Genomic DNA, 12,033 nt, shown 5'->3' on the forward strand with positions numbered 1-12,033 from the left:
CCACCTCTGGAAGCTCCACTGGCTCTGGATATACATGCACCCTCATTTCAAAGTCCTCATACACTCATTTAATGCACTACACAACATTTGCCTCCCCTAACTGAACAGTCACACCTCCTTCCATTAACCACTCATGCACCTCTGTTCCGAAGGACTCCTACTTTTCGTTCATATCCCATTCTTACACTGAACCAGATTAAGAGGGCAAGCATTTTTTTACATCACTCCTAAAATGAGAACCGAACTCCCACTTCACATCAGAGTCTCCTCCTCTCTTGAATTCTTACAAGAAGCTGGCTTTTGAATTATATAACCTATCTTGGGCAGGTTTAGGAATACAGACCTGCGCAGGTCCAGGATACTCTTGTGGGTGAGAATGTCCTTTACAAATACACATAACAATCAAACCAGGATTAGACAACTTATGTCTGTGAAAGGTCTCCAAACAAAAGCTACACGTTGCAAATGTTGGTGCTAATCAAAGGAATACTTCGAAAAGACTCGGTTCAGTGTTCCAGGAAAGACTAGGCAAGACTAATGGGTTTACTCCTGCAATAAAGGTTAAACTCTATTGGTTACCAACAGAACATAAGGCACACAATTTGCCATATAGTGTTTAAATCTTATTTCTTTAAGAATTTCTGAGATAAATGCTTATTGGTGATAATACATCCTGTGGATGCAACATTGTGGATTTTGTCAATAGTACTGGTATGCAAGTAGTCTAGTCAGTTGCACCTGTTACCAGATCTTGGAAATCTGAAGGGTGCAGTTTGGGTTGAGAGGTCCCCTCTACCAAGGATTGAGCATTTGATAACCATGACGGAGCAGGCAAGTTGGTTTAACTAATTGCGCTTAGGGGCAGGTAATCGGGTGGGAAGTTCTGCAGAATGATTTTTTGACTATTGTCATCAGTGACTGCTTTCCGAAGAATAATGTCAAATGTTAGGGACCATTTCATTAGTGTTCCAGGGTGACCTTCTAATATATTCTAGTGCTGAAAGTAAGCATGACAAACAATTTAAAGTGTTTTATTGACCATGAAGGAGAAACTCGTCAAATTAAGAAGTGAAAAGTGTGTCTTTTAAAATGGAAGAAATGGAGTATTTGGATAATGTTCTAACTTGAGATGGTTTAAAAGCAAAGCTTAGTAGAAATAATACTTAGGCACCCGCACCTGATAATAAGGAACAGGCACTTTCTCTTCTTGTCATGTGCTTATTTTATACTAAATTTCTAAATAACAAAACAAGCAGGATGTTTTAGGGCACTGCTGAAAAAAAGAGCAGTTTTAGTGGCGTGATTGCTCTACATAGGGAATTTGGTAAGGGTTCTGGCCTTCTGTGTTCTGGGCAATGGGTGAAATAATAATTTCTGTTTTGAGCACTTCCTTTCCTTTTAACTCCCACTACTAAAGGGACTCATTGTGATGTCTGCTTGGAATGATGGAGGGCAAAATGCATTGAGCAGTGACCGCCCCCCCCCCCCCCACACACACATACACATTATCTCTGACAACGAACTACATACACATCAGTCAGTTTTCAGATATATTTTGAAACTCTATCTTACGGCAGCCTAATGTTTCTCTGCCACTGCCAAAGGCGTCTGTTAAGTTTGCATCTAAGAGATCGCATACAAGGTAGAATTGCTCTTGAGTATTTTTTCAATGCAAAAAGTACACCCCTCAACATCACCCCTCCTAATTCAATCGGGGCCCAACTATCAATAATGCAGTAGGAGCAGTGGTACCAGTTCCCTGGGATGAATGAGGGGCCTTCGGTAATCCAATGATGGTTGTATTACCAAGAAGCCGGGCCTATTTTACCTGTATGCATTGGCTCACTGTACCCTTGCTTTGCCTCCGCATTTCAGTACTTGGTGCTCGACTTGTAAGCACGGGGCAAATGTTTTTATTATTCGTTTTCTCTTGTTTTTTGGTGTGTAGTTTTTGCATGCGCATGCTTTTTTTATTCTATACAATAGTTTACAAAATTTTAAATTAAAGAAAGGTGCTTGACACTGAAAAATGCGGTGGCTTCAAGACTGCATTATTGAATTGTATGAAAAGCCTTCTTTTGTTGATTTTACTAGTATGCAGTAGGTTTGGATTGTATAACTGCAGTATTGTTCATCCACGGCCATGGCCTTTGATTCCAACTTGTGGTAGTATAATATACTGTAATGTAGTGTCTTGAAAAAATTGCTATTTGTTTTATTTAGTCATCAAGGTTATCCTACACTTTAAAGAACATGAATATGATAAAATGCCAACACTGCAGTTTTTAAATCGTCACTATCTTAATATTTGGATTTCAAGTTCCCCAACAGTGGTAATTGTCAGTACCCTACATTTGCAGTGGGATCTAAAGGTGTTGCTGCCCATCTCAGTTTTGGGGTTCCATTCTGTGTTTCCTGCATTCTTGGTATCGCATTTCGCAAGCTCCCCCCCAACACCCTTGCCACTCCGCCTGCACACATTTGACAAAGTGAAATAGTTCATTCTCCTTGTTAACTAGTATCAATGCCTTCTTCGTTGGCGACATTTATTGTGTAGACCCAGACTCCATGCAAAGGCCATGTAGAAAATAGCCCACATTCATACCGGACAGCCAAAATGTCTTCATAAATTCGGGGTGCCTGCCGGATCGTTTTAGAGCCATTAATATGGCAATGAGGGTATCGATGGCAAGGAACCAAATCTGTGGAAGGATAGCAGTTCTCATTTTGGTAGATCGGGTAAGCATTAGTTGTCTAAAATTCTGTAGATCTTTAGTAGGAAGATGGAGTCACATCTGTTCTAGTCCTTTTAACATGTCAGTCACGTGGCGGTTGATAGAGGCCACCATGATCTTTCTCATGGCTGCCTTGTTTTATCATTTTTGTACACCTGAACCGCAATAGGTCAGTATGGGTAGAGTCATTGCAGTAATTAGACGGGAATTTTAGAACCTTCTGTGTAGAAGAGGTCTTCAGTTGGCCTCCGTTGTCGTCACAAGTACCCTACCTGTAAAACTGAACATGGGTAGGAGCTGTGTGTTAAATAAGGGCCTGAAATATTTCCCATGTCTTCCCAATTGACACTGTCCTCTACGGAAAATATAGATTTCCCCTAAGAAACTTGCCCACTTTCTATGTTTACCATCTATGCATTTCCTGCAGCAGATATGCTGAGGGGCTTGGAGTCGTGCCAAGGGGTCAATCCTGGATGACGTTTGCGGATTCAGTGGCAGATCGTATGTTACCACTTTTGCTACCCCGAGGATTGTGGTCCGTTGAGGTCGCGAGTCTAAAGTGACACTAAAAATCAGGACAGTTCATGAAAAACAAATGCCACAGCAACTGTTGGTGGGCCGTGCAAGGCTGAACTTGCAAGGCTTATGCGCTGGCATTTTTAAAGAAGTGAGACTGTATCATTGATAAAGTTGAGAATAAGCTAAACTCCTGCTTGAAGATTGGGACTTTCACTGAAGAATTGCAGGACTTTTGAAAGGGTAGTTTGCCCTCATCTTCCTTAAATAATAATCAGCCTGCGGTTTTAGTATGCAGTCATGGCAAGGAGCCTGCTTGCCTTTTTAGGAACAGACGAACTCTGGAGGGGGTAGTAGAGGTGTGTGTGGTAGTGTGGGAAGTTCGTTGTGGCTAGCAAGATAGCTATGCGGATTGCCTTCACCCCAGGACTGACTCAATATGAAACTGGGGATGTTGAGAGGATGGCACACAGGTGGCACGGATGGCCATAGCATTAAAGGGTGTGGCTGATTTCCTGGTGGCCGACGTCTTTGGTGTGGAGGAGAGGGGGAGGATAGTCTGCTTGTAAAGCAAAGCAATTGACCTAAATTCAAAATCTGACTCTGTAGGAATTTACAGTGGCAGCTCTGAATTAGAGGGGAGGTGGTTAACAGCTGACATTATGAGTAGATGAACCTTGAGTACGCTCTAGTTAGCAAATGATCTAGTTAGCAAATTATCTAATTTCTAGTAAATACACATTCGCATATGCTGTGCAACATAATTGCTGCCTGGGGTGGGATTTACCCCTGCAATAATGGCGTAGCCATGCCAACTGATTGTGAACACTGCAGAGCCTACTGTGTGCCATCTTGGCAGTCTTTCTACATCTCTCTCTTCCCTTGAGCTCTCCCTCTCTCTCCCCCTACATTCCATGCAACCAGCAGAGCAGCAAACAAGGGTGAGGGGGGCCTTCTTCCCAATTAATTGTGCTAGAAATAGACTACAAGCCTGAATGTACATTTGCCTGTAAAACTTCCCATGCTTTTCCACAACAGTTACATAAAGTGCTTCTTTTTTCTGGCAGTCACTGCAGAGTGTGTGATTGCGTGCAGAGGGAGTCCACTGTACTGCTCTTCCTGTCTGATCGGATTTGGTGCACGCTGTTTGACATAGCGTGGAAACCTACTCATTTACTGCTATCCCTCTCTGATCATCTCAATCCTGTATCTTTCTTGAGCTGTAAACTTGGGGAGCGCCTTGGAGGTTTTTTGCTTCACTCTTCTATGTATATATTACCTTACTTAAAAGTCTGTTATGTGCAACTGGACGTCAGTTAGATAGCTGGAGGTAGCCAATTGGAGATAACCAAAGGTAATGCATATGACCCCTGGCTTTTGTTGGGTACCACTGCTCTTGCGACACCTGGTTGCCATGGTCAGGAGGTAATGAGAGAAACCGAAAGTAACTACGGCTTTGCGAGAAATTTATGTTCTGTTCATGCACATTCCCATGCCATCCATCTGCAAACTGAGAGCTGATGGGGGGGGGGGGGGGCTGAAGGTAGAACATTGGGTCACTAATGGGACATCACTGGGGATGGAAGAGGGTGTGATGTTGCTTCTACTAACTCTGCCATTTTGGTAAGTTGACATTGAAGGACAAGACACATCTATTTGATTGGTAGTTTCAGTAGATCTTATTCGTTGGTTAATGGCTTGGTAAATGTGCAGTCAGAAAAGAATCTATGGAAACTGCCTACGGTTCTTCCATTGCAGGACATTTTTGTAAAAATTGAGATAATCTGTGGACTAATTACTCTAATTGTACAGTGCTGTCTATCCAAGCTTAATCTTTTGTGTTGCGTTGCTTTGATGGAAGGCGTCATGATGCTGATGCACCTATTAAGAACGATGGTTCCTCATCAAGCTAATAATTCAAGACATGTATATTTAACCGTTTAATTAGAACAGATCTCATCTCTCTGGTATAGAAGTGCTTTACAAAAGTAGAAGAGACGCATGTAATGCAACGGTGGAGCAGAAAACAAAGCAGTAGAGTTGACCACATACTTTTAATTAATTTCGGGGGAAATATATGAAGGGGGCAGGGTCATCTGTGACAGTAATTGTATTAGGTGTCAAGGGAGTTTTGATGAAATGTAGGAGTTTGGTTCCTGAAACAGAAGCATGAGCAATGTAGAAGAAGGCTCCAACCCGCACTCCAAAATCGGAGGTTTTTTTTTTTTTTATCGTATACAAAAGTTGTTAGTTTATTTGGAAAGTTTGATTTCTTGCTTCAGCAATTACACTCTTAACCTAACCAGTTGATTGTAGGTGCTCTAACCATTCACATCAATTCATGCTGGCATTCCACTCTCACCAGAACCATGTGCTCGTGTGAAGGAAAGTGAGTGTTCTTGAGTATGTGGGTAGTAGACCTGGCCAGTATTCCATGCCCAGCGCTAGGGAGTCTGAATACAGTAAACTCAATAAAGCACAATACTTTAATATTTTAAAACTTTGCAGTAAAAATCGAAGTCCTCTAATAAAAAGCCACTCAATCACAATAAACATGGTAAACAGCATTCTGATTAATTGTGGTTAATTGATATAATAAATACTATATATTTGTTTGCTCACTTAATTGCTGTGAACACCGAAACGTCCTGAACATTAGCACAATCCCAATGAAGTTATTGTAATGAAGTAAGGGCATAAACAATATTCACTAACCTGTAATATTTTCAATAGTTAACCGTTCTGTATCCGGACACCGTAAAATAGAGGGTGGCAATCCACCTGGTGATATAAGCACATCATGCCATCCTCTTTCCAGCGCTCCCTTTGATTAAAATCAGTCCCTAGTCTTCATATTGGGAAAAAACACGTGTTATACAGCAACTGCTGTGTGCAAATCTCATTCTGTAATTCTACAACTAACAAAGGACCCGAACCGCATTTGTACCCCGCCTTTTCATACAGCACAACCCAAGATATCCATTCTATCCAATCTGCAAAAAGCCCTACTGTGCAAACCTGCTGGTTCTTTTTATGCAATGTTCTGTCCTTGCTCAAAAGCCTTTACCGGGCTCTCTTGTACTCAGTTAAAAAGGTGTAATTATTTCCTTTTTTTGTGTGCTTCATTCTTTAATAATGGTGTCTCTATTTTAAGCAAACGCCTTATAGAGGTCACATGAAGTAACTTGTGAAAGTAGTGGAAATATAAGCCTAAAATTATAAGTTGATAAACTAGAGCAGGGGCTCTACCAAGTAGTTATTTTGTCAGTAGGATGGCTTGATATATATATAATTTTTTTTAAATGTCTTGCATTTCCAAGTATGCACTTTTTAGCACTGCATTTTGAATAGATGCTCTTGGTTTTAAGGTCCTGTCCCTTTTATTTCTATTTTTGTAATACTTTATGACACTATCCTATTAGTGTAGAATGTGCGTACGTTTTTTTTTTTTTCCATATAAAACCACCGCCTCAGTATCTTATCTACAAAACTGTCCAGATCCTAACTTTTTATATATATATATATATATCTATATCTATATCTATATATATATATATATATCAAAATGCACACTACTATTCAGCTGAGAGTTCCATGTTTTTTACGGATACTCCCATGTCTCAAGCACCCTGCCCGTCACTTACTTTTTTGTAAATTTCCATAATCCATTTTGCAAGTGTTGGAAACAAACTGACAAATGGCGCCACTGGGAGTGGAAGGGTATATTTGTAGTTTTTTTGATGTAACAGCGGTCATGATAATATTGTAAACCGCTCTGTTCTAGGGGAAATGATTGCTGGTCATTTGAATTCACATGCACATTTAAATGCTGCAATAACTGCTTTCTTTGGTTTATTTTGCATTTTGTATTTTTTTTTTTCAACACAATTTTAAAATGAATACTTTTTTATACTTCCCTCCCGTAGCCAAGCGCGGAGCCCAACTTCGGCCTCCTATTCGACATTGATGGCGTATTAGTTCGTGGCAAAACTCCTATACCAGCAGCAAGGAAGGCCTTTCAGAAGTTAGTGAATTCCCAGGGACATTTTCTGGTCCCTGTTGTATTTGTGACCAATGCTGGTAACTGTCTCCGCCAGTCAAAAGCAGATCAGCTGTCTCATATTCTGGGAGTGCCGGTGAGTAATTTGGGCTTGTTTACAATAACTTTAACACTGTAAAATATTGTGTTTCGTGTGTGAGGCAGTGCAGGAGAGTTCGTGTTTTTGGATGGTGGAGTATGCATTTCTATTTGCAAGCGCAGCCTTTTGTGGTTTTGGTAAAAAAAAAAAAAGTCTTTCTATTTATAGTTTTGTTTTCAGTTTCACCGCTGTGAAATTGGTGCATAAAAATGTAAGGCAGGTGGAGTGTGACTTTGTTGGGGAAAATTTATGGGGTTTTGTGGGGCCAGAGAAGGTGGATTCCAGGTGTGGTGTAGGATGGGTTGGTAACGACAGAAAGAGGAAAGTTGTCTGGTAGAGTCAGTGCGGCAAGTTGACCATGGCTTGCTGGATGACTGTTGGTGTATAGTGTGTAATAGAGCAGAATAGTGGGCAGAACTACCTAGATTAAAGGCTTGCTGCATTATTTGACGGGTTGGAAAACAATTGACTGTTAGAAAGATAAATTGGTTAGATGAGTGCTCAATAGAGGTGGTGGCGGTGTCTTAACGCACAATGATGCACACACCCTGCAGAATGTGAAGGAAGGCCCCTTAGCCTTCCCTATCTCACAGATATTCATTACCTTGGGCTGAATAGAGGTCTCCTGAACCTTCGGGTGATCCCAGAAGAGTTGTGGGGGGACCCAGTGTGCCACAGAGGTCTGCATTACGACTCTTGGTGTTGGTGGTAAGGTGCAGCATGAATCTGTTGAGAGCCTCAGAGGCGATTGGAGAAACGAAGGGGGAAGGAGTTGGGAATTTGGATGGCAGAGGATACATTAGTTCAGCAGTTACTGTAACTGCTGTTTTAATATGATTATCGCTTGTTGTAGAGTGCACATATTCAGTAGAATTGCCTCTGATGGGGAATTTTTGTACTTCTGGAAGATGCTTGGTTGAGCAAATACAGAAACTCAAATCTTACAGGAATGCAGTATTTCCCGAACAGCTGTTAACATATGTCAAACTAAAAAATGTTTGCCTGTGCTTAAGCAACAAGACACGCCAGTTACGCAGGTAGTCTTTTAAATGAGGAGCTGGTCCAATGGAATTTGAAATCCGGCTTCCGACCTTTCACAACAAGTACATGCAAGGCTGGAGAGATCTGCAGTTTAGCTTAGTCTTAACATTTTCACTCTGGTTGAAATCTGATTCTGGACTATATTGATTTGATTTGCTTTAATCTCCGTGCAGTGATTTCTGGGCTAACAAGTCTGAAATCCATGTAGGATACAGAGGGAAAGGATCCATCTGCTTAGTCCCTTTGCTCGGGTGCCCATGTAGCAAAACCAAAATGACTAGCTAAAAAGTCATGCTTGAAGTCTTAGCAGCAATGCCAAGAATTGTGTGAACTTTGATTGTGACACACTTTCTACCACCAAAATTGTGTTACATAGTGATGGTATTTTCACTGCTGTGTTGGATGTATGCTTCCTGTGCTCTTAATTGGATGTTACAGCCACTAAATAAATTACCTAAATTAACATGCATGCGTAGATTCAATTCAGGTTGCATAGTACAAAGGAAATCACAAAGCACGTTAAAAGATGGAATTATTATTGATTGCTATTGTCATGCTAACTTGAATGTAAGGTACATAATGACCGAGCCAAACTGTTGAATGATCTAACACCTTAGAGAAGCTGTTATGCCCTAGGGTTCAGTGGGAAAGTTGGTGGTCTCACATAAAGCAGAGAACAGTATAGTTCTATTGAGCATCAAACGAATATTCTAATAGAAGAGGAAATCTACGACAAAACGTTTGATTAATGTGCTATTACCCCTCCCCCACGCCCCCCATCTGAGAGGTGAAAGGACCTCCACATTAAGAAGGGCCTAAAAGAACCAACCCAAAAATTCACCTATATAGGGTACCATTAATCATTTTATGCAACAATTTCAAGTGGAAAAGTCGTCGCCCCCCCACACTTTTCACCAAACGCAAACGTATATCCTGTTATAAAATGAGATAATGGATGCAAAACCCTATCTGCGAGTGAGGTCCTACACATGGAACCCAAACGCCTAAGCTCTGGTAACTGATTAGTAGTTCAGGAAGTCCATTAACACTTACTTATCTGTTTGAAACCATTGCCTGTAAAATGCCCTTTCTAGCTGTAAGTGCAATGAAGTGGCACTATGTGGCACCCCCTGCCACCCTTTAAACTCAACACCTGGTGGCCATGTAAGGAAACTGGATATGTTTGCACCTATGCACTTTCTAGAGTTATAGCATTGTTATATTTTTTCAATTGCTGTTTCCCTCTGCCAAATGTTTCCACACCCTGTATGCTCTCCCTGTCTGGTGGAGAAGCTTCTATTGCATTCTGTGCATAAAACGTTTGTGTCCATGTTTAGTGTGTGCCACTTGTGAGTTGGTGGAGAAGATGAGTCGAGGCTGAAGATAGTTGATGCAGTAAGATGCCTGGTTGTAAGATAGTCTAATAATAGTTACTTGCTCTTTGGGCCTCAGTTTTTTACAAGTGACGGCAAGAATGCTATTTTCCAATTACACTGGCCCCAGCTAATTAGTTACTCTGCTCCAAATGTCATTTCTGGGACCACATGACCGTCAGAACACACTTGACCATTAAGAGCTAGCAGGAGGGCATCCATCATACATGAATTTCCTGACCAGATAGATTGTCATCTCTCCTGCCAACAGCTACCCACCCTTCTTCTGAGATACTACTAAGGAATTAGTTCACTACTTCATGGATTGTCGCCTATCTCCTACATAGCTCAGTTGTATTTAAATATCTCTTAGAAGTGAAATTCGTTTCAGGATAGATTACCAATCCTGTTGACTGTCCTGTCTGCCTGTGCTACTGGCCCAGGTGAGAAAACATGCCAGAGAAGTTGACATTGTGTCAACAATCCATGAAGCTATGAAGCTGTAACCCAATCCATTTGGAGTATCTCAGAAGACAAGAGAGATGATGCACTCGGTCTGGTCTAACAATCCATGTCTAATTGATGGCCTCATTCTAAGACACTGTATTGTCAATCATCTTCTTCCTATTACATAGCACAATATCCAAGTTTAGTGGGTAACCTAGCTGTCAGAAATAACAAATGTATACCACCTGATGGTACAAGACCTGTAATTTGGAAAAGTTTGAGAGTCTCTACGTTCTGTCTGTTAGACACTTGGATTAGAAAATGCTATGCATTTTATTTTTTTGTTGACAATATTTAGCAAGGAAGGCTTCAGGGAAACCTAAAACACAGAACTAGAACAAAGAGCAAACAGGTCTCATGCTATTAAAGGGGAAGGAATATAATACAAGATGTAACACTTGGTCATTGGCAATGATGCAGATGGTTTCGGAATGCATGAGGGAGTTTCTTTAAAAAATGTTACATCTGCCTTGTTAGATCCACGGTGTACTGGCCAAGTTAAAGGTTTCAACCGATATCTTGGAGACAACATCTAACTTGCTCTGCACTCTAATGCTTATAGTACAAGACAACCAGAGGGTACTGTGGTCACACAGGCGGTTATGTGACAGAAACAAGTCCATTTCTTCTTCTGAGGTGAAGATATCCTTGCCACAAGTGTGCCATGGTGGTTAACGATTATAAACCAAAAGAAGCGCCAATGCTGCCTATCTGAATTTGTTATCTCTTATGCATCTCACCTTAGAGCTAAAACATAAAGTGAGGAGACCTTAGTTTCTTGAATCAATCCTTTGTTTTGTTTTAATTAAACTTCATTAGAATTCTTTAACCATTTTTTATATCAAATTTTTCACATTTCTAAAGAAAAAACTTGAAACAAACATTACATATAAGACATTCTGTACAATGAATCAAAATCAACACCCCTCCTATCAAGCACACTTAGTATCATACCAAATCACTGTTCAAACATACTCATCCATACTTTCTTTCATACTATTCTTATTTACAATCTTCAGTCAATTTTTAGCCAAAAAACACATTTTTCACATAGCCATAGATTCTAATTTAAACACGAATCTGTAATCCATAAAATTCCATTTCGTTAGTTGATTCCTTATGGCTTTAAGAACACAAGGTCTACACGTTTCAAACTCTTCTTATTGTGGAGTTCTCATCAGGACCACACACTCCAGAATAAGGACTGAACGAATTATACTTTTCTTCAGCGAACACGGCGCAGGACCATAGTAATTACGTCGTATTCGTGCACACTCTACCCTAAAAGCTCTTTCTTTTGGGTGGTTTTGGGTAGGAGGGGTTAGATTAGTTGATTAACGCTCCCTAGTTTTGAGCAATCCTCGGCGTTACTCTGCCATTCCGTCTAAACGCGGCTACGCCTACCCACAGTAAATGTGTGAGGTGTGGAACTCAGTTGGCTGATTTCCTGCATGTGGCTTGGGCCTGTCCGCGCATACGTTGTACTGGCAGGGATTCACCCAAAGTGTGACAGACTTACTGGGTGTCGACGGCTTGCAACTATTTGTTTGTGCGGGCTAAGATCCTCGGCGTCATCCAGTGGATGCAAACGTGAATACTACTGTCAAAATATTGACTTCGTAATGCAGCGTATTGCCGGGATAGGACTGACCAATTTGCAGAGACAACGCCCCCCCCCCCCCTCAGCCCGTCCCAAGGACATATGGTCTCGGTTTCGAACTT

General features: G+C 41.0%; 1 protein-coding gene across 1 annotated transcript in view; it reads left to right on the forward strand.

Moving 5' to 3' along the window:
• The window catches only part of LOC144782208 (haloacid dehalogenase-like hydrolase domain-containing 5), a 102,625-nt gene that overhangs the window by 19,807 nt on the left and 70,785 nt on the right, over positions 1-12,033 (forward strand). The window contains exon 2 of the mRNA XM_078661432.1: positions 7,178-7,387. Within this exon, the coding sequence (XP_078517558.1) occupies positions 7,178-7,387 (210 nt within the window). The remainder of the gene's footprint in view (positions 1-7,177; positions 7,388-12,033) is intronic.

The sequence above is a fragment of the Lissotriton helveticus genome, chromosome 9 (assembly GCF_964261635.1).
Source record: "Lissotriton helveticus chromosome 9, aLisHel1.1, whole genome shotgun sequence".
Taxonomy (NCBI): Eukaryota; Metazoa; Chordata; class Amphibia; order Caudata; family Salamandridae; genus Lissotriton; species Lissotriton helveticus.